General features: G+C 40.0%; 1 protein-coding gene across 1 annotated transcript; it reads right to left on the bottom strand.

Annotated features, from left to right (window-relative positions):
- Positions 1 to 343: 343 nt before the first annotated feature.
- Positions 344 to 23291, bottom strand: TEX26 (testis expressed 26). The gene is made up of 7 exons (XM_037129566.2): positions 23126 to 23291; positions 22542 to 22626; positions 15769 to 15934; positions 14587 to 14740; positions 7847 to 8023; positions 5477 to 5638; positions 344 to 405 (listed from the first exon to the last, which is right to left on the bottom strand). Exons 1-7 carry the CDS (start codon positions 23289 to 23291, stop codon positions 344 to 346), a joined length of 972 nt encoding a protein of 323 aa, XP_036985461.2.
- Positions 23292 to 24293: the final 1002 nt, after the last annotated feature.

Here is a 24293-nt window from a genome sequence, read left to right on the forward strand (position 1 = left end):
AGGAAATCAATAATAAAAAGATTTTTTAATCCTCTATTATTGGAAAATTAAGAAACCTCTTTCACATAATTCCTGCTTCAAGAGGAAGTCAAAATTGAAATCACAAATCACATATCCAAAAGAGAATAGAAGAAACTTTACATCAAAACCTACTGGATACAGTTGGAGCTATGTTGAGGGGTGGGGTGGAAATTTATAGTGTTGAGAGAAGACAATCATACAAAATCATAAATATCATATTTGGAATAATTTGAACATTGTTTTTCCTTGACTTTTGATGAAATGACCCAGAAGGTCCTTCCACTGATTTTCAGATTTTCTTCACTTGGACCATTTTCCCTTTTCACTTCGTCCCCTTGTCAACATCACAGTAAGAGCGAAGAAAGCGTTCAAGAATTTTTCTGTCTGAAAATTATGAAGAAAAACAGGGTGAGATTTTTCATTTAACTATTTAAATGTTAAGTCGAGAAGAAATTCTAGGAGGGAGGCAGATGTCTGATAATAGAACTCTATGTACATATTTGATGAGCCCAAAATAATCAAAGGATATTGTGTCTAATAGCTAAAAAGGCACCATTATGTGGTTATTGATTTAAAAGAGCAGAGTTAATATGCGAGGGATTGGCAAGACTTCGTGGAAAGAGCATGGGTTTTGGAATAGTACAGAGGTAGGTTTCAGTTCTGCACTGGCAAGTATTAGCAAGTCATTTGACCTCTCCTTTTTAAAAGTATTTTTCTCTTTGAATACAGGCAATAGTATTCACCTTGCACAGGTGTGGGAATGCTGTGTGTGAGGCACCTAGACAATGTCTGGTCCATAAAGACACTCGGTAAATGCTGTAGTTTTGCCCTTCCATTACTGGGTTCACAGTATTAAATAGTGGTGATAAATAACAGAGACCATTAACTCAAGAGTTCCACAGAAGCCAGAGCTGTTTTGTTTTCAACAACATTGGTAGTCTTTGCTGGTTTTGAGTGATCAATGACCATGGAAAGACCCTTAAACTCCCTTGCCTCCATTCCCTCATCTGGAAAACACAGAATCTTGCCTGGCCTAAACATCTGTGGTTTCCTAATTCTAATTACATATTTTTAAATAGTACAGAATGGAGCTGTAAAACTTTGCTCATGCCTAGCAGTCATCACCTGTGCAGTCCAAACCAGAAGAACCGAAAGAGAGGAAGAACTGAAGTGATAACATGTTATCCTGGTTTATGTTAAAAATGGCACCTGGGGTCTGTAGCTCAGGTGTGTGTGTTCCTGTTTTCTCTACAATTAGGTTTGCATTTGTTTGTTTTTGTGACCTCCCTTTAATTCTGAACCATCCCTGTGCTATCCAGACCGTTGACCCCAGCATTTTTTAAATTAAGAAATGTACACTTTATGAAAAAAAGTGCACTGCACTGATCTTCCAGTGCAACTGGATGGCTTGATACCTGATACGTGCAACCTACATCCATATAAGAGTGTAAATCACCCTTGCTGGTGTAGCCCAGTGAATTGAGCATCGGCTGCTAACCAAAAGATTACTAATTTGATTCCCAGTCAGGGCACATGCCTGGGTTGCCAGCCAGGTCCCCAGTGGGGACCATGTGAGATGCATCCACACATTGATGTTTCCCTCCCTGTCTTCCTACCTTCCCTTCCCCTTTCTCTAAAAATAAATAAATAAAACCTTTAAAAAAATTTTTAAAGTGTAAATCATGTCCACTGCCCGGCAAGTCCCATCACACTCCTCCCCAGTCAATACTTCCTAGCCCAAGACAGACAAGGTGCTAATTCTCACCTCATAGATAAGTTTTGCCTATTGTAGACCTTTGAATAAATGAAACCATACAAATTGTATTATTTGGTGTCTGACTTTACTTGCTCAGCACACTGTTTTTGAGGTTCATACCTTGTGTTGAATATATCTATAATTCATTCTTTTTATTATCTAGTAGTATTCCATTATATGAGTATATCACAGTTTGTTTGTGATGGAGATCTGGGTCGTATCCAGTTTGAGACTATTAAGAATACAATGATTCTAAACATTTTTGTACAAGTACACCTGTGGGCCTGTGTATTTTATTTCCTCTTAGGTAAATGCCTAGAAGTGGAATTTCTGGGTCATGGAGTAGATATATGTTTAACTTTATGAGAAACCACCAGATTTGTTTCCAGAGTGATTAGACCATTGTACAACTACCAGCAATACATTGCTCCATGGTGTCAATATTTATTATTGTCAGTCCTTTTCGTTTTAAGCCTAAAAATGTCTTCATTTTTCAATCTTATACCAAAGAGTTGATTTTAAGAGAAACATAAAAAAGTTCGTTGATACCAAAGATAAGCTTATTATAAGTGAATCAAGTTTGACACAAATTAATAAAAAATATGAGACTGTGTCAAATTTAATGTCATTTTAAATAACTGTTCAAAAAGGCTGCCAGTTGTAATTCAAATATCCATATTTATTACATATAGATGAAGATTTAGGCCCCTGTGATTTTGTTTATGCTGTTCCCTTTGCTTAGGAATGACCCTGCTTCTCCTTGTCACGTTGTTCATCCTTGACACTTAAAAAAGGCCTCCTCTGAGTGGTCTTTCCCAACTCACTGTCAACTCACAAGCTTGGGAGCACCCCTTGAAGGCTTCTCATGGACCTAAAGAGTACTTCAATTACAGAGCTAGGATGACTATGGACTGTCTCCCACCCCTGACACTGAGTCCCCTGAGGAGGAGGATGTATCTTTGTATCAGGTGAACATTATAGATATTCAACCAATGAAGCAGGTTGAATGGGCAAATAAATGCATTTTAACAATATCAAGTACACCCTAGGAAGAAATAACCCTTTGAATAGACATATCCATGGAAATTTTAGTTGGAGAAAGAGATGGGGAAGGAGTCATAGCTGAAAAATTCTGAAAAGCAGATTTCAGATAATTTTGTCTTTCAAGGGGGGGAATAAATGGAGAAATGATGGTCTTTACTGATACATTAATGGAGGCCCAAAGGGTAAGCTGTTGGGTGTCTGGATCATCTGGAGATTGAAGCCATTTTGAATACAGAATGGCCACTACAAACGTCTAGTTCAGCTTCCTCAAGCTGTATATGCAGAAGAAACTCATACCACACAGTGACACACAGAGGCAGTAGGAACAAATGGTTCGCCATCAGCTGCTCCTCCTTCCTTCTTTCCGAGCTTTATCTTGTGTCTTCCTGAAGTTTCCTCCAACACCCCTCACCCTGTCGCCTCCCAGCACCAACTTGAGCCATGGTGATGATCCTTCCCCTCCCTTCTCTCTTTCAATCTATACTGGAATGGGCTTCTGTATAGTCTAAAAGGGATAATCCCATAAAATAACAAGATGAGGTGATAATAAATCAGCTAACACATCTGATAGTTTTTATTTATTCTCTTGTGTACCTGCTCAGACCTACCACTACCAAAAAAGAGCTCAGCTGAGAAGTTCACCATCTGAAAAGCATTAGCATCATTCCAGACAGTGGAAAATATAAGAGGTTTGGGGCTTTACAATTCAAAGGGAGCCTCCTATTTGCTTGTCAGCCTCTGGGACAGCTGGCATTGATGAGCAGGCCATTCTAAAACAAGGCTATGAAAGAAAAACTAGAACCAACTGGAAGCAGATCCTACATGATCCAAGCCAATGCAAAATGGCAAGGCTGTGGGGCTTGAGCATTGGGGTGCCTGCCCCCTGTGCTGTCCTAAGGGAACCAGGGAAGCAAGCCAACTAAGAAGAAACCAAAGCCTGGACCAGCCCTAAAGCTGCCTTGTCAGATAACAGGTCATGTCTCAACTGTCTGGGGAGAAAAGCCCAACGAGGGAACAGTGTTTCTGTGAAGGATCAGCTTACCCAAGGAATCTTGAAGAAAGCCAGTCCGAGTGGAGTAGAGACTACCAGAGCACTCTAAGAAGTTTTTATTCACCCTTAGGAGATGCAGCTGAGGCTCTGATTGCAAATGACACACAGACAACAGATAGAGGGGCCCAGCAGCCAGCATGGTTTTCATATGGGCAGAGAAGGGACAACACTGCATGTTTCTGCTCTGTCTCCTGAGGAAACCTGAGCAGTGACCCTTTCAAGGAGCCCCTCTACGTCCTTGTAAGCTGTCAGACTGGCCTAGAGGTATCTGTTAGCAGGAATGAACTCCTTGTGGGACTTACATACTTCTGCTTCTGCCTTAGAGAGAGGCAGGGTGCCTGCCACTGGTACCTCCTTAATACTCAACACTGAAGCTCTGTTAGGGGCCTTTGGGGCATCAGCCCTCAGTCTGTGAAGGTGGAAAATACCCCTTCCCTCAAACACGCACACATGCACACACACAAAGCACACATAAGCACATTCACATCCGCTCTCTGTCTTGCTTCAAGTGGAATTTTGGTCTGGTGTGGGGTAGCCCAGCTACCAATGAAAGAAAGTATTTCAGCAAGGGTTTCAGAGGAGCCAGCTCTTCTGATGGTGGCCGCAAACAGACATTGGGGACCTGACAGAGAGAGGAGGCAGAGAGCAGGGTGAGGGTGGCCGAGTAGCTGGTGGAAGTTCTGAGCTCAAGCCTGACCACAGGGCACAATAGGAGACAGTGGCCCCCACACAGGCTGGAACACAGGTGGGGTGAGCCAAATGGTCAACTGGGTGTAGGCAGAAATACTAGAACCTCTGTTACATTTCTTCTTATTTCCTTCTTCACATTTTGTCTGCCTTACAATGGACATGATGCATTAGTTTGGTGATGTATGTATATACTTTACTTTATATAAATGTGTCTTTGGTCCATGTGTTCGAAAGTGCGGAGTAATGCAGGGCACAAACACTAGCATTGGGTGCTGAGAAGCCACTGTCTGATGAGTGTGGCTTCCTGTCCTCCAGCTCTTATTCTCTGAGGTAACACTTTACACTCTCTTGCACTGACCAGCTGCCCCAACTGAGCTGTGCCCAAGTTGATTCCTGTCACTAGGCTCCCACCTGGGATGAGTCCCTGTTATGTGGAGTGAGCCAACATGGTCCTATGTGTGGTGCTTGCTCTCTTTGAGTACATGGTACATGAAGGTACTCAAGTACCCTAAAAGCCTGTGTCAGAAAAGTAGCACCAAACAGGAAATAAAGATTACACCAAATAAAACAAAATTATGAGACAGTACACACAGGCACTGGAGAAAGCCATTAACCATGAGAAAAAGTCTCCCTGGAACAATTCAAGCATGGACAAGTGAGATCAGAAATGAACAGAAAGCTCTGTTTTCTTTTTAATAAGTAGAGATATAGTTGCTGGGGCCTCTCTAAAAAAAGTTTACTTTCAATGGGTTGAGGTTTGCGCAAAAACTATGGATTTTTTTGAGGCACTATTTTGTGTGTGTGTGTGAACATTTAACTTCTATGTCTGGAAGTTGGAACAATTTCTATTTAGTGTAAAGTGATGTACTATGGCCTGTAAATTCATGAACAAATAACCCAAGACCTCATCTTACCTGTGTAAGAAACACTTTGCAGGTACTCTGTTATTTGAGAAGGAGTAAATGAGTTCAAGATTGTTAAGAAATCCAGGTAGGCTTTACCGTAGTCACTTTGGTATGTGGTCTGCTTCTTTGTGCAGGCCTGGCTCTTCATGTGGCTGTGCAGCACAGAAGGAACTAGGGGACACACAGGGAAGAAAGACATGGAGGCTTTCACCGAGTGAGGAACTCCCACCCTTATCTGTTGAGCATGCCCCCACAGCCCTGAGCCCCACCTGGTGCCTACTCAGCATCCTGAATGGCTCTGGAATGGGAGGTGCTGTGTGACTCAGGGCAGGCAGAGTGGCTGGGACTCAGCACTGTGCTGTGGGGTGGGAGGGGTTGGAGATGATAGCCAGAAGGTTGTGTTTGACAACTGTTTTTGGAGAAATTTTCCCTGGAATTGCCTCTCCTGCAGGTCAGCATGTTAGGATGGTAGCATTCACCACCTGCTTTGTTACCCTTTCATGCCACCTCCTGGGCAGACTGGGACTGACACATAAAGAGGCCTGCCCCATGTGCCTTAGGAGGAGCAGTTTGGAAGAAGGATGACACCTATAGTCAGCAGGCATTGCACTTTCAGACTAATGGAGGTATGAGGTGCAGACCACTTGCTTCAATTCTGAATGTTGCTTATTTAATGTCGGTTCTGATAGTCATGAGTTATTTTTTTTAAAAAAGCAATAAAGATGATGTGAGAATCTGTCCACAACTTTTCCAGTCTTTGTAAACTTTAAGAATACCTTAAATACTGCTTAGGTTCCAGGTGTCTCCTTGAAATGGACCATTGGCCAGATGGAGGGACCAGCTGGTGAGGGGACTTGATGCCACATCCTAAGAAGAATGTTTATAGGGTCTGGAAACACTTAAAGTACAGGAGACTTAGAAGGCATACATAAGATTTTCATAGAATGATAGACTTACACTCTGGAGGAAGAAGAGAACCAATGGCTAGAAGTTGAACAAGGAAGATTCTAGCTGTTCAGAACTTTCAGCAGCCACTAAAATTGCCACTGAAATATCTAAGAATGAATGATCCTTGGGAATGAGCACTCCCCCTATTATTTCAAGCAGAAATAATATCACCCCTTGGCAAAGGCAGTATAGTCGTGACTCACATAGGATGTGGTAGTCCAGAGGTGTCCAACCTTTTGGCATCTTTGGGCCACACATTAAATACATTGTGACATGTAATCACGAAAAAATCTCATAATGTTTTAAGTAAATCTACGATTTTGTGTTGGGCCACATTCACTGATGTCCTGGGCTGTGTGCAGCCTGTGGGCCAGAGATTGGACAACCCTGATGGACCAAGTAACTTCTCAGCTACCTTCTAATCCCAAATACTAAGTGTCTGTCCAGTGATTTCTGTGTAAAGTACTACTTGGTCCCAATTCCATGCCAGGAATCAACCACTATCCCAGAATGATACCCAAAAATCTTCTCAACCAACAGCTTGGAGGTGGCTAGGTCATGGAACTTCTAAAAACTTCTCTGCTGAAAACAATAGAAATCTGGGTTACACATGTACATAAATACACACCCCTCTAATCTAAAGGTGCTTGAACGTTGGGCCTTGTGAATAAACTTTCAGTGAGTAATTGACAAGAATAATTTGATTCCCACCTAATCTCTTCCTCTGTCAATTTATAGCAACTGAATCCTTCCTTTCATGTAATAATGGAGGGGGGTATTCCCCAATCTTAACACCTGCTCCTCCCAGGATATCCCCTTGAAGATATACTCATTTCTTGGAATAAGCAGTCAGTTCTCTTTGAGATTTACTAATTTCCTGAGTCTGAAGCTAGGTACCATAGAGGCATAGCTTTAATTCCATGTAGGGATCACTGGTACTTTTTGCCATTGTTATTAAGATCAAGAGGAATCTAAGAAAGAAGGAGCTCCTACCCTTCATGACAGCATGGATGGAACTGAAGAGCATTATGCTAGGTGAAATAAGCCAGGCAGCAAAAGACAAAAATACCATATGATCTCACCTATAAGTGGAACCTAATCAACAAAACAAACAAGTGAGCAAGATAGATCTAGAGACAGGGAAATAAAAAACAAAATGACAGTGACCAGAGGGGGAGGGGGGATAAAAGGGAGAAGAAAGGAAAAGGTCAAGTCAAGGAACATGTATAATAGACCCATGGACAAAGACAACAGGACAGGGTGGTGAGGATTGAATGTAGGATGGGGGTGCGTAGGGCAGGGGGAGTAATTGGGAAAAATGGGGACAACTGTAATTGAGCAACAATAAACATTTTTTAAAAGATCAAGAGGAATCTTGAGGCAAGGGGAGAATATCTGTGAAGTTGCTTTAAAAGCTATAGGTGCACTTACCTAGACCCTGAGAAGCAATTGGTAGACTTGAGTAGCAACCATATTTGAAACTAAAATCCTGAAACTCAGGAATTTTAGCTGGAACTTTGTAATTACGTCGAAATTCAGTGTCTGTGGGGTGGGAAAATAACTTTTTCCATTCCAGAAACATCTGAGAACTTTGTTTAATCTTCTGAGCTGGGGTATGGGTAGAAATAAAAGGCAATGATATGATTACTCCTCAGCGATTGCTAAATAGTGTCATACTTTCATTCCATTTTGCTCTGGTGGTAGCTTCCAATTTATCACACCAAACCTCACTCTTCTTGTTTTTAGAGGTATGGTCAATTTCGACTGAGAAATAATTTTCTGCTTTATTAGGCACAGGAAGTATGTGCTCAAGTGATTAGAAGTAGTTCTTAATGAATGCACTTTATGTTGGTTAAGAGTGCTCTGTTCTCCTCTGAGGGCACAGAAGGCAGGGGTGGGGAGCAGAGAGAGAGATTTCAGGTGGGGTTGGGCTTGCCATATATAACACAGAATGCCAATTAAATTGGAACTTCAGATAAACAATGAATAATTTTTTAGTATAAGATTATATAAGTATTTTATATTTATCTACTATGTATCATCCCAATTTAATTGGGCATCCTGTATATTTATGTGTTGCATCTGGCAGCCTAGGTGGAGCATTGCATGTCATTATCCTTACCTGGAAAGAACCACTAAAAGCTTATCCCCTACTGATGGAGGTGTAGGTAACATCGTTGTCATTAGTGGACAATAGCAATATTATTTCTTTGAAATAAGTCTGCTAACAAACATTCATTAAATCTATATTTATTAGATATTTATTAAGCATTGACTGAACACCAGGTCCCATAAGCACTTTACCAGATTACAGAGAAGACAGTCATAAGCCATTTCACTTAGATGAGTTCACCCTTAGTTCTTGCTACAAAAAGTTGGTGCACAAGCACATCGCACAACTCCAGCTTCATTCGGGACAAAGATGTTCAAACCATGGATGTCACAAGCAGTTTCCAAACAGTGCCAAGTACTACTGAAACTAAACTCAATTCTTGTTCCCAGTTAGTTTTTCAAGAGGTCTTTTCAAAATACATTCAAATGTACATTGTATATCAAACAATATGTGATGTCATCTACTGGCACCCAGGAGCACTTTACTATTGATTTTTAAAGAATGATCTCAGTCTCAATCAGCATGCTTTTGATTTAGACAACTCAGGAAGAGAGGGTATGGGTACTCAATGGCCCTCACAATGAAGCCATAAGCTACCCATGGAGGAGACAAGGTTACAGAGAGGAGGAAGCTCTAGGGCTCAAAATCAGAGATCCCTTAACATATGTTTGGAAAACTATTTTTGAAAAACTATTGGTTTTTCATAAATTACTAATAGCTTTATAGGAGAAAAATTCCTGTTGAAATACTTGATACCACTACTGAAAAGCAAAGGTGTTCAGTCCCTATATGTGTTCGGTGCCAAGACTAAAGACAATTAAGCCATCGTCTTACCTTAAGACAACCTCAAACAAGTATGATTAGAAAGACAGATACTGGACAAACATATATGGAATATAATGTCTTGCAAGCATAACACTTAGAACAATAGTAAGCACATGGATAACCCATCAAAATTACCTGGATGATTTTTCCAAATCATACCTGCTGAAACCTCACCCCAGACACTGAGAGTCTCTAGAAGTGGGACCCAGTCATTTATATTGTGAACAAGCTTCTCATACGCTTAAGCATCATTGACTCAGAGCCTTGAATAAGGTGCTGCAGAAGCCCAGAGAGAGTGTAATGAACTCTATTAGGGGAAGGGGAGGAAGACAAGAATTAAAAAGACAGACATAGCAAAGGGCAGGCTTTGACAAAGGACTAACACTGAAGCAAAATGTACACAGTGTGTTCATGAAATGTAATCTGGCTGGTGGGAGTGTAAGGTATCAGGGTAGGGAAAAGTAGCTGAGGGTGAAGCAGGAGAGACAAGTTAGAGTCTGGAGGGGTTGGCCCATGTGGACCAGAATGGACCAGCATAGAAGTAGAGTGATTGGAGATGAAGACCCAGAAAAGAGAATAATCAGAGCCTAGACTTACTACAAGTTCCCCTGAAGATAAAGATTAAGTTGTATTCTTCATCAATCCTTAGTACTTATCACAGTATTAGACCTCATTAAATATTTACTAAATTAATAAGTGAGCAAAAGAAAAATCAGAACATAATTGCTATGGGTTAGCAATTAATCTAAAGTACACATTAATGACTGCCTATGTGATATATGTTTAACATAATTCTTCACTACTAGTTCTTCTCAACTAATGCTTTCATTGCCTTTATAATATTTCATGTTAATGAGTTCCTTTGGTATTATTAAGGAGAGAAGTTCCTGCTACATATGGGCCCAACCAACATCTGAAGGACCCTTAATGCTACTGAAGTACAGACAGACAAGACCACCTGGCCCAAACAAAGCTAACCACCCCTCCAAGGCCTGGATTGTTCCTGCTCCTCAGGAGCTCAGGTCCTGCTCATTTAGTTTCCACTTGATAACAGTGCCATAAACTACAGCCCTTGTAGCCCAAAGAGAGGAACTGGCCCTTTGGAGATTAGGTATGACATCTGCTGAAAGGCCGAGTCCAAAGGTAAACCTACAGCAAGTGCTAACCCCAAACCACTAGGACCCTTGGCACATAACCTATAGCCAAGTGAGAACCAGTTCTGTTGCTTTTATTTGCTGCTCTAAATCAACCAAGCAGTGTTCTCCAAGCCTGAATTTCTCAAGAAAACAAGCACCTTTTAGTTATTCTCACTCATTCACCATAAATTCAATAATGAGGATACTCAGGTAGGACATGGTTCCTGAGCTTCGGAAGCTTAAAGTATTTAGAGAAACAGATACAAAAAAGATAATTACAATATTATGTGATAAGTGCCAGCAGAAGAGCTATAAAAATATATTGGAGGGTCATCAATTCAAACTTGGAGGAGGAGAGAAGACTCCTGGGGGAGAAAGGGAGCTTGTGTTCAGATTTAAATGATGAACGGACATGGGCTAAAAGAAGAAAGGGAGAGGCAGTCCACAGGGAGCAGCAGTATGTATGAGGCATGAGGCTGCAGGGGGCTTGGTGAGTCTGGAGAACAGAAGGAAATCAGTTCATAGTGTGAGGAGTGGCAAGGGAAATTGCTGGATTAGTGGGCAAGGACCATAGTGTACATCACCCTGAGGACAGTGGGGAGTTATTGGAGAGTTTTAAGCTGGAAGGTGATGTCAATCGCACACCTGGAAACTCACTATGGCTATAGTATGGACAGAGTACTTAGAGGAGACAAAAAGCACAAAATCAGAGGTCATCCAAGGGAGAGACATTGGTACCCTGAACTAAGGCAGTAGCTACAGGAAGGGAAACAGATAGAATTAAGAGATTCAGAAGGGTGTCTTTGACAGATGTTCAGTATTTACTTAGATTAGGGAATGTGATAATTTGCACATGCTGAAAGAACAGCTTTGATTGGAAGTGCAATGTCATCTTTTAAGAATGTTGGCATTTCTGGCCTTGGCTGAGTAGTTCAGTTGGTTAGAGCATTGTCCTGATGATACAAGGTTGTGGGTTCAATCCCTGGTCAGGGCACATATGGAAATCAATGAATGTATGGATAGGTGGAACAACAAACTGATATTTTTTCTCACTCTTTCCCTTTCTCACTAAAAATCAATAAATAAATGTTTAAAAACAAAAGTACTAAAAATGCTGACATTTCAAATATTTTTCCATGACCTTTAATGTTTATCTGCAATATGGAGGTCTTTTGATTCAATCCCCTTCCTAACCAGAGACTTATTCAGTGCAAAACTGAACCAAAGGAGCTCTGGACTCCAGTGTTCCAGTTACAGGAGAGGGTGTAGTGAGATTCTGGACCAGAACAAAAAGAGGGGTCCAGGTAGAATGTGCACAGCAAGCAGGGAGCTCTCAGTCTCTACCCTAGTTCTGCGCTTAGTCCTGCTCTCAGCCAAACATTTACCTTTCTGGAAAAAAAACTGATCTATAAATACTGGCATTTGGGGGTTTCCCAACAAAAAAGAGAGCTCAACACCCGAGTCAACCACCAGCTAACAAACTGTATCTTTGTATGTAGTTTCCAATCAGATTTGAATACCTCCCTTGTACATTTTGTGAATCTTGGAGTTTAATACTTTGGGTAAATCATTTAAAGAAAAAAACCAGAGCCCACAGAAATGAGACTTAAGTTTTATTAGCTTCAGTAAATCTGCCTTCACTCCTTTGTAAATATAAACCAAAAATAAATAAATAAAAAGATTTGCCCTGGCTGGTGTAGCTCAGTGGATTGAGCGTGGGCCTGGGAACCAAGCAACCACGGTTCGATTCCCAGTCAGGGCACATGCCTGGGTTGCAGGCCAGTTCCCATCAGGGGACTCACAAGGGGCATACATTGATATTTCTCTCCTTCTCTCCTTCCCTTCCCCTCTAGAGATAAATAAATAAAATCTTTAAAAAAAAAAAGATTTGCTCTGGCTGGTGTAGCTCAGTGGATTGAGCACAGGCCTGTGAACCAAAAGACTGTGGTTCGATTCCCAGTCAGGGCACATGCCTGGGTTGCAGGCCAGTTCCCAGCAGGGGATGCACGAGAGGCAACCATACACTGATATTTCGCTCTTTCTCTCCTTTCCTAGATATTTAAATAAATAAAATCTTAAAAAATATTTTTTCATTAAACCATTAAGACACAGAGAAAATAGAGATGAAGCAAAGAACAGATGAAAACACTAAAAATTAAGTAAGTCATAAATTTATAAGAGAACTACTGCATTTATAAAACAAAGCAGAGTTCTATTTTCACGAAATAATCATATAGAAGAAGGAGAGCTTGGAAATTAAAAACATGAGAGCTGAAATTAAGAATTCAGTATGAGTTGGGTTAAAAAGTTAAAAATATTTCAAATAAACATAATTAAAAAGAGAAAACTACAAGGAAAGAAGATGTAAGAAAATTAGAGGCTCATACCAACTTTCGGGAGTCCCAGAAGACAACAGAGAAAAGAAATGGGAGAAACAAAGGAAAAGGGTATATGGGAACAATTTCCAAAACCAAAGGACATATATTTCTAGATTGAAAGGTCCTGATGGTCTAACATAATAAATGAGATTCTCACGAATGCATGCAAATGTGAAATTTTACAGTGTCAGGAAGAAAGAGAAGATCTTGAGAATTTCCAGGGGAAAAAATATGGAAGAGTCAGGAATCAAAATGGCATCAGTCTTTTACACACAAATTCTGGTGCTAGAAGTCATTTGGGGGGTCTGGGGGAAAATGGTTGTCATACTAGAATTCTACACCAAGACAAACTATCAAAAAAGTATAAGAACATTTTCTGTTGGAAGGAACATACCCCGAAAAGTTCTTTCTACATTCCCTTTCATAGGGAACTACTGGAAGATGTGTTTCAACAAAATGAGGAGGGGGAACAGCACAGAGGAATATATGGACTCAGAGCTGGAAGAAGCCAAAGAAATGCCCAGAATGATAAAAAGGGAGTTCCAAGGCACAGTTGGGCAGTACATTTATAGAGCAACTCTTCTGGATTAGAGGAGACTGATTCAGGATGTTGGCTCTCCAGGAAAATTTCTAACTGGAAAGAATGTCTGAAATTGTATTTGGGGAAAATCTTGGTTAAGCGTATGACAAAATATTTGAAAAAATAGTGACAGACACATAGAAAACTAAGCAAATGAAAACAATTATTAACTCTAGTAAAAAAAAAAAACAGCCCTAGCTGGTATAGCTCAGTGGATTGAGCATGGGCATGTGAAGCAAAGGGTCACAGGTTCGATTCCCAGTCAGGGCACATGCCTGGGTTGCAGGCCAGTTCCCAGCAGGGAACTCACAAGAGACAACCATACATTGATGTTTCTCTCCTTCTCTCCTTCCCTTCCTCTCTAAAGATAAATAAATAAAATCTTTTTTAAAAAGTAAAAAGAAACATAATTTTAAAATACCACCTGGCTCAGCAGTAAATGCTTAACATATCATAACACAACATTTCATCATAATCATAATATAAACTCCAGCAATTGAATTAACCAAAATTTTGTGATATTGAGAGAATGGATGGAAGAAGAATATGGAAGAGTTTATAGGGGAGCCAAATCATCAATGGCCATAACAGTAAGTCAGTAATAATGTCTAAAATTGATGGACTAAAAATAGCAGTATGAGCACATTATTTTAAAATACAAAGGATGACATAAGAAAAAACAGTTCAAATGACTGAAAATGATTGTCATTGTAAAGTAGGACTGGGCCTGGGAGGCATGGGTAAAGGAACTGCTGCTATTTATTATGAGCCTACAGGGAACTATTTTTAAGTATATGCATGGTTTAATAAAAGTTCGAATTTTAAAAATAGTAAAAAATCAGTTAAGATTTGGAAACAGGATACTTAACTTGATCCCTTCATCCTCACCTGGCTCACTTGTCCTTGTCCTTCAGTCCAAGAAGCCTTTCTTGACCTTCCCTCTAGAAAGGGTGTGCACGACAGGACATTCAACTAGATCTCCCATTGTACACACCTGCAGCACCCTTTTTATACTTGACTGTTTCCATTGGTAAATCACCTTTTTCTATGTCTATCCTGTGAGTTCCTTGAGAAAAAAGGCAACTGGTACTCTAGTGCCTGGCACATTAGCAGGAAAGAAGAGAAATGGACATGCCTACCTTCGGCTCTGTCCACAAAGTCTCTCCTGGTATGGGAAATAAACTGATTTGATATGGCCTTTCTGACCTCATCCACTGTAGCACAGATTTTCCAAGGGTGGTAGCTCTTCGCTGATGTTGAGTGACCTGGAGGTAGTGTCCAGCGAAAAGAGCCCTATCAATACAAACACAGTTTTCAAGAAAATCCACATGGGTTCACGTAATGGTGTGTGCATGTGTGCACCCAGGTACCTCACTGTGGATGCTGTGTGTGCAGGAGCATGTCCACAAGAGCCATCAGTTTACCCAGCTCTCATTTTACACAGGCATTTTGTCACTTCTTCAGTGAAAGAAAATGTGATTGCAAAGTCCAAAGAATTGTATCTCCACCAGTAATCTTAAGACAAGATCAGAAGAAGAGAATATCCCATGAATTTTAGGGCTGGCCACAGCTAAGACAGCTGCTGCTTTGCCTTGGGAGCTCCAAACCCTCTCTCCTCTTTGCCTCCAAAGAGATTAATGATTATAAAACTTGGAACCTCTACCACCTCTTTCCATCTTCCCTCTTGTATCCTATTTCCCTGAGAAAACTGAAGCCAGCAAAGAGAACCTCCACAGCCTCCACACCACCTCCCAGCCACTGCACCTGTGAGGGCCTGCCAGGCCACACAGCAGGGCTTGACCTCACCTGGTTCCCTAGAACCTACATCTTGTCTTCTCTAGCCCATCCCCCCAACTACTCTCCTGCAACTCCTGTTTGGTTGCCTCTGTCCTGGATGGTTGCTATTGGTATCCACGCCTGCCTTTACTTCTCCCATTTTAAAAAGAAAACTCTCCCTTCACCCTACTTCTTTCTCCAGTTACTAAAATATTTCTTAATTTGCCTTCACACTGAAATTCCTCAAAATAGTTATGAATACTCCACTGTCCCAAATTTGTTTTTCATGTCTCTTTTAATCTTCAGGTTCCCACTCCGTCCCCTCCCTCCCCTTATAATTTCTCTATGTGAATTTTACTTTTTTTTTATTTTAAATGAGGGGATAGGGCAGAAGTAGTTAGAAATAAATGCGAAAATGTGGACAGAAATAGTCTAAGAAGAACCATAACTGTAGATAATGAAGGATCTTTGGGATATATTCAAACTCTCAGTTATGGGTTATTGATACAGTCTTAAACTCAACAGATGTGCAGATATCATCTTACTTGACTGCTGTGAGAATTGCGGCTCCCAGTTTCTCCTGGAGTCCCAGCTTTGATCAAATCTTCCTTAGAGCCTAACTTCCAAATGTACTCATCATTGTAATGTGTTTGATTGGGAAGAGGATCACTAAGTGAATACGTATATCCTAATGTTCGGATGCCTTTTTGACTACAAGAAAAGATAGTGGAAATTAGAGGAAAGAATTAAATACTAAGTCTCAAAACAGTACACATGTTAAAAAATTTTACTCATTACATTTTTTTAAAGATTGACTTGAGACTTGATGCCAGAAATTATTTAATATTACAGAATTCCCTAAAAAGAAACAATCCTGCATCTTAGGATGAATCCTAAAATGAAATTTAAAAGAATAACAATAAGAAAATCATTAATTTTTTAAATTCATTTTTAAAGAGCTGAGCATTCTCCGGTAAAATAGTACTTCTGTGTCACCAGTCAGGGAAGAAAAGTTTCTCTCTACAGAAGTATTCCAGTTAACAAAAGGAAGAAATATAAGCATTAGGATATCACTGCTTTGCAAGTCCCTAATTAAATAATGCATCCAGGCAGTGATCAGCTGTTCTCCTTTGCAGCTCAAAGAGAGGGACAGCCAGCTTCGATGTGCTCTTGATAGGCATGTACACCACCACCCATTTAACTTTCTTGCTAAAATATTCAACCTAAATCTGATTAAGGTTTTGGAATGTCAGATTAAAGGGAATACATGAAACTAGAAACATTTTAATGACATGATGGGAGTGAAATCAGAAAAATCCAGAATCCATTTCTTCGACAAAGAAATTCTCAGAGGAAAAAGGGGAGAACCTATAGACTAAAAGAGGTAAGTGATATAATAACCAAATGGAATGTGTAGACCTTGTTTGGATTCAATTTCAAACCAACTTTTTAAAAATTATGACACAATTAGGGAAACTTGATTTCTGATTGGCCATATTTAATATTAAGAAAAAATTAGATGCGATAATAGTGTCATTATATATTTTTAAAGTCTTTATCTTTAGAGATATAAAAATTATTTAGAATTGAAATTATATATAACAGGGTGACATATAAAGTGTGTGTAAGTTCTTGATTATTGAAGCTGGGTAATAGCTGGAGATTCATTGTGTACAAATATATCTAAAATATTTCATATTGACTTTTTTTCAAAAAGAGGGCTAGGTTATGTTCAGATTATGTCTGTAAGAAACCATACATCCAGAAAGTGGATATAGCTGGATGACGATTATTTGACTTGTCATCTAGCTATGTGGTCCTAAATCAGAAGTGATCACAGGTACACGAGGATTCTCCCAAGGAGACAGAGCACACATAGCTTTAAAGGGACTAACTTTCAGATCTCCATTTCTCAGAACCCTCTTTCCTAACAGGCACCTGCCTGAGAGCGAACCTGCAGAGCTATGGGTCTTTTCTTCCCCACAGTCATTTCTCCCTTCTCCACTGCATCATAGGGTCTTACTAAGATGCATTACACCTCACCTGGGGTAAGTCCCCAACTGTGAGAGGTGCCCAGTGGAAGGAAACTTTGCCCTAGATTTCAGGGCAGCCCCCTTGTCATCCAATTCCACACCCTTGCCTAGGTCTCATGCTTGTTTCTGAGAGAGTGAACAGTGAGGCTATAACCAGGGCATTATAGCCTGTGTGGGACGATCTGAATTTAGATACATTGTAGTGGGATCCCTCAGAGTAATGTCTGGTTTTCCATCTTCTAAAAATGATAAATATTCACTCCTCATCACGGAGATGCCTCTGGGAAGAGAGCAGAGAATATAGAATGCTCAAAATCTTTCCTCCACAGATTTAGAGCATTTTTTCAGGATATGTCCTCAACTGGAAAGAAAAGCTTCTCTGAGTAGATGGAGGAGAGGGCGGTGATGCTGATTCTTCTGAATGTAACTGGAATTTTTTCCAAAGCTACCAAAGTTTTAAAGACTTATGGGATAAAAGTGGTACATAAAAATCTTGTGAATATTTTTCAGATTTTGTGTTCATCACTCAATAAGGTATTTAAATCTTGTTTTTAAACCTAATCATATTATGAAATATTTACCCCAGTGCAGCCAGTCTTCATTCCATTTTTTGTAGTAAACTTTTAACAATATGTGAGAGTGTATGCTGTCTTGCCAAACCAATTAATTTTCACCACTTACAACTTTATCTTTCATTAAACCCATAATAAATGTTTGAGGTGCTGTCTTAAGAATTCAGTAAAATTATTTCTGATTTCTATATATAATTATTATTTAATTATTCCCAAGTGTTAAGTGCACTAAAGTTCTAGACACTTGAAAACATATTTAACTAAGGAACTTTTTAAAATTATGCTTCTCTCTTCACAGGTAGTTTACACATTCCATTGCATTATTTTAATTACTTGGATATATTTAATCATATTAGACCTGAATCTCTTTATACTTCCATGTCTACTTTTAATAATCTTCCCTAAAATGTGCATTTCATAATTTATAAGTAGTTTTCATAATATTCTTCAAAATATACATTAACACTTAGGGAACTGGAAGTGTAGTCATATTTTATTGTGGCTGTGAGCAAACCTAATTGTTCTTGTTGGTTTGACAATAAGGACTGATTTTTATTGACAAGGTAAATATGGTGAAAGTTGTATAAATTAAATCTTCAGCTCCAATATTTTGATAAAAATATTTTTAAGTATATGATGGCATAAGCTTTTATTTTTAAAAAAGAGATCATATTGGAAAACTTTTGTTGAAAATGATGCTCCCATTTTCTAAGTCCTTTTTGAGTATATAATATTATACAGGTTTCCTCCAAATAAAAGAGTAACATGTAATTTATAGCCATTTGTTAAGATATGCCTTTTCAATACACTTCTCAGAAGATGAGACAGGAAATAACTCAGAAACTGGATGACAAATCATTTAATTATTTGCTTTCAATAAAATTGAATGAGTACCCACCCATGATATCAGCCAATCAATCATTAAAAACACAACACAGACAGGGTTGAGCAACAGTAGAGATGCCTTTCATTCATGTCTACTTACTTATGTGAACAAGGTTTCCCAACAGCACCATCTACAAACTTAAAAAACTTTAAATAAGCAGAAAAAATTAAGCTGAATGTGGTCTTATTCCAAAAGTAGTAACACTCAAAATTAGAAACCTAAACTAATTGAAACAAAACAGCCCCACTTATCTCATTAAGATAGTTTCAAAACTTTTACTTTTTCTATTTAATAATTACTAACATTTTTGTTGTTATTGCTTTGAGCAAGAATGTACTAAAAGCAATTGTGTGACTCAATACTTAGGGTCTCATAACATGTTTAAAAATTAACTTCAATTAATATATGAAAATAGTTACCAAGAAGTATAATGGAGTGGTCGATAAATTGCTCTCAGATACAAAAATATATTACAGCAGGGTAAAATTCTATGGAGGAAGTAGAGTGGGACTAAGTTCAAGAAGGAAAAGAAATGAAATAAATTATTAAAGAAGAACTCATCTGTGCATTGTTTAAAAGGATCATATAGCCTGTATCAATTTGCTAAGGTGGTTAGATTACCCACTGGTTATATTCAAAGAAATGACTTACCAGTTTTATTTTTAATGTCAATCTTTAGGATGGGCTTGAAGTTTTATCTTTTTCAACTATTTAAGTTTATGATGAAAACTTTTCTGTGAACTTAAACATGTTAAGTTTGAGGCACACTGAGCTAGACTTCATTAGTAACCGTTTGTTTTTGGCTTTCATCCCACGTGTTTCTTCTTCAGACAACTGTTACTGTATGGGAAGATGGAGGAATCAATACTGTCAGAGGATAAATCTCCCAGGGAAGGGACATGATGTGACTCAGTGGTATGGCCAATAACTTGGAAGTCAGGGATCTCACAGCCCTGTACATCTTGGGAGTCTGTCACGTATTATGCTGAGGAGAATGAATGCAACATTTTTGAGGAAATCCTTAGTTCTAGTCACTGTACTAGTATTTTCATTCTGTGCTCAGAACCACCACCAACCATAACCATGAACCACAGGTGGCTTGTGACTTGCCTCGGGTAGCAGAGATAAATTAAGTTAGAGCAGGGAGTAGATGTTAGAATCCGTTTCTGCCTGGCTCCACAGCCATGGTCTTGCCAATACTCCACTTGACTTCTCAATAATTTGACCTTTAAGATGAGAAGATCCTCTTTCTTGGAAACAATTTACAAAGTAAACACAGGCAAGTGAAGTCTCTCCATGCTAATTTCCCACCTACCCTGATGTCCTGAAAGATGCCAGGGTTTTCAAGTTTCACTCTCGCTCACCAGCCAGTGAGCTGGGAGAGGCAGCCGACCAACAAAAATTCCCACCACCCGTGATTCTGTCAGAATTGGAGAAGTTGCTGGCCAACATTGCTTTAGGAAGCAAAAAGTGGAGGCGTGAAGGTAAGGGTAAAACGACTGTGGCATTATTCCAGCTTCCAAGACTAGTAATGTTGATAGAAGTATAAACAATTTGTCATCCATTCAGTTGTCATTGACTGCCTACTATGGCTCAGGCAATGGATTCATCCTCAGTGTTTAGATGGCACAATTCTATTAGCCTACTTATAGTTCTATTGTAAATCAAGACACACAGTAACATTTTAAAGTATATTTTATTAATTATGCTATTACAGTCATCCCATTTTTTCCTCCACTTTTATTCCCCTCTGCCCAGCAACCCCCTCCCATAGCATTCCTTCCCCTATTTAGTTCATGTCCATGGGTCACACATATAAGGTCATTGTCTTCTCCATTTCCCGTACGATTCCTAACCTCCCCTCATCTATTATGTGCCTACCAATTATGATTCTTATTCCCTGTACCTTTTCCCTCATTCTCTGCCCCCTCCCCACCCCCATTGTTAACCCTGAATGTGATCTGCATTTCTGTGATTCTGTTCCTGTTCTAGTTGTTTGCTTAGTTTGCTTTTGTTTTTGTTTTTAGGTTCAGTTATTGATAGTTGTGAGTTTGTTGTCCTTTCACTGTTCATATTTTTATCTTCTTTTTCTTAGATAAGTCTCTTTAACATTTCATATAATAAGGGCTTGGTGATGATGAACTCCTTTAACTTGACCTTATCTGGGAAGCACTTCATCTGCCCTTCCATTCTAAGTGATAGCTTTGCTGGATAGAGTAATCTTGGATGTAGGTCCTTGCCTTTCACGACTTTGAATACTTCTTTCCAGCCCCTTCTTCCCTGCAAGATTTCTTTTGAGAAATCAGCTGACAGTCTTATGGAAATTCCTTTATAGGTAACTGTCTCCTTTTCTCTTGCTGCTTTTAAGATTCTCTTCTTATCTTTAATCTTGAGTAATGTAATCATAATGTGCCTTGGTATATTTCTCTTTGGGTCTAACTGGTTTGGGACTCTCCAAACTTCCTGGACTTTCTGGAAGTCTATTTCCTTTTCCAGATTGGGGAAGTTCTCCTTCATTATTTTTTCCAAATAAGTTTTACATTTCTTGCTCTTCCTCTTTTTCTTCTGGCACCCCTATGATTCAGATGTTGGAATGTTTAAAGTTGTCCCAGAGGTTCCTGAGCATCTTTCCATTTTTTTGAATTCTTGTTTCTTCATTCTGTTCTGGTTTATGTTTATTTCTTTCTTCTGTTGATTTGAATCTCAGCTTCCTTCCCTTCACTGTTAGTTCCCTGTATATTTTTGTTTATTTCACTTTGCACAGGCTTCAGTTTTTCCTCTATTTTGCAACCATATTCAACCATTTCTGTGAGCATCCTGATTATCAGTGTCTTGAACTCTACACCTGGGAGGTTGGCTATCTCTTCATCACTTAGTTTTACTTTTGGAGTTTTGATCCATTCTTTAATTTGGGCCATATTTCTTTGTCTTGGTGTATTTGTTATGTTGTAAGGAGCAGAGCTTTAGGTATTCACCAGTGTGGGGCTACCCTCTTTGCTGCATTATGGCGCTGTGTAGCAGGGGTCATAGAGGGAACAATGCTGCTTGCTTGGTTCTTGGCCAGCTTTCAGTCACTCCCCTCACCCCCACCTACAAGCAAATTGGGCACTGCTGGTGCTGATTCCCAAGTGGGTGGGTTTGTGTACATTCTAGGACCCTGAGGGTCTCTCCAATGAGCTGTCCTGTGAGGCTGGGAGTTTCTCCCACCTCCACAACCCCCACATATTTTTACAGTCAGAGGTATTGAAGCTTTCTTTTCCTGTGCTGGAACCCTGGGTTGCATAGTCTGTTTAATTCCCCAGTTGTTCTTCTCAGTTTATCTGCACACAAATTTGGGACTGCCCAGTCCCCCAGCTACCACCTTGACATGCATCCTCTCTGCCCCAAGTGCCTGTCTCTACCTCTCCTACCAGTTTGAAGGAATGCTTCTTCTTTAACTCTTTGGTTGTCAGACTTCCGCACAGTTAAATTTTCTGGGAGTTCTGGTTATTTGTTGTTATTAAATTTGTTGTCCTTTTTTTGGTTGTGTGAGCAGACAAAGTATATCTACCCATGCCTCTGTCTTGGCCAGAAGTCCTGACACACAGTAACTTGATGAAGAATCCATGGTTCCATTTTCTTCAGTTTCCTGCAGGAGGTTTGGGCATTGTTTGAAAAGGGAACTCTCTCTGGTCCCTGTGGGAAAACAGTGCATGCAATAGGTCCTACCTAAGTGCATTCTTCATAAGCCCTTTCTGGTTACTCTTCTCATTTGTTTTGAATTCTGAATAGAACAGAAGTGAACAAATTAAAGTGTGCATGCCAATCAGCCTCAAGTAGGGATGTACCGAATTAAAGCAGGCACTGCTCCTGTCTTTGGCGTGAATGTGGTCTTCGTCGTGGTGGCGTAGGAGTCCCAGTGGGTGTCACCTGCTAAAAGTATAATAAAACATGTTTAAAACAGACAGGCCAGCATATATTAATCAAATGTTGTCTTAATAATTAAAATAACTTTGCAAGAGAAAACATTGGAGACACCAATTTTGATTCTAAAGGATAAAGGCCAAATTGTGTCCTCCACTAAGAGAGAAAATTCAATTAAATAATCTGAGTTTTTCCCCTACATAAAAATAGGTCTATTGTTTTTCTTGAGAATTCATACATGCTACTTTAATGAGTTTCAGCAATATGTAAAAATGTAAAGCAAGAGGAGGGAGGAAGATGGCGACCGAGTAGGATGGAGCAGATTCCAGCTCCCGTACCTGTGGGTGAAAATCCTGGCAGAGCTACTGAGAAATAGAGCAATCAACTAACAGATCCACAGCATTTATGAAATTGGGAGAGCAGCGACTGTGACGGGCGCTTAGGGTCCAGTCAGCGGCAGGTCAGTGACTATTGGGGTGTTGGAGACAGGAGCCGAGGCGGGGCGGGCCCCCGGGGCTGGGCACTCCGGTGCTGCCGCCGTTGCGGTGGGCCTGGGCACCGGAGGAGTCATCTACGGGAGCCGGACACTCAGCGGTGGTAGGTGACCAGAGCGGGGACCAGCGTGGGTGGGCAGCTTTCTCTCTCCCCATCTGGGCAGCGCCAGGCAGAGGCATGTTTGCTCGAGTTTATACAGAGAGAAACAAGAACAAAGGGCCGTGTCCGTCTTCGGACTCTGTGGTCATCAGCCTGGGAGAATCGAAAGACGCATTATTGTCACCAGTCTGGCTGAGGATAGAGCTGGGCTGAGAGGCAGGCTGTTGAGAGAGGTTTTTTTTGTTTTGTTTTGTTTTGTTTTTTAAGTGGACTGAGGTGCTCTCCTGGGAAGGCTTGGCTTGCATCCCACACAGCCCGGCGGAGAGCAAATACCCAGTCAGAGACCAAGGGGCCCAGGCAGCCTGGCAGGTGTGCTGGCCCCTGTATCCCAGTCTGGTAGCCTGGCTGGTGCAAGCTGGCAACCCAGGCCACAGAGAGGACCTGCTGCAACCAGAAAAACCGGTTTGGACAGTTTAAAACCAACAAGGGAAGTTTTTTTGGTTTTGTTTGGGGGGGGGTTGTTTGGGGTTTTTGGGTTTTTTTAAAATTTTATTAGTAATCTTACAGATTTTTAATTTTACTATTGCTTTATCTTTCAATACTTTCATCCTCTTCTTTCTTTTTTTCCTGTTTTAGTCCTTCTTCTCTTCTTCCAAAACTTATCGCTTTCTCCTCCCTTCTCCTGCCTTTTTTTGTGTGTGGTTTTCTTTTGTTTGTTTGTTGCTTTGTTTTCTTTTACCCACAAGAGACACAAACAACTGGGAACTGCGAAAAGACCAGAGTGGGACCCAAGGAGAGGGTATCTCAACAATAGAGATAGAGAGACAAAGTTCACTTTGCTATAGCAGAGAAGCCACAAGTTGCTGCATACCTGTATTATTTTTTTCATCATTCTCACCTCTTTTATATTCTAATAGTATCTTTGTATTCCTCCTCCTTCTGTATAGGCTTCTTAGTCTTGGCTGGTTTTATTGTATTATTAGACAGGTTTCCTCTGTTCTTTCCTCCACAATGCGTTTCTAATTTTCTATACTTCACGCCTCTTATTTTCCTTTAGCACACTACCCGAAGCTCTACACCTC

This window comes from Artibeus jamaicensis, unplaced genomic scaffold (genome assembly GCF_021234435.1).
Source record: "Artibeus jamaicensis isolate MK-2021 breed Jamaican fruit bat unplaced genomic scaffold, CSHL_Jam_final contig_793, whole genome shotgun sequence".
NCBI classification, from domain to species: Eukaryota; Metazoa; Chordata; class Mammalia; order Chiroptera; family Phyllostomidae; genus Artibeus; species Artibeus jamaicensis.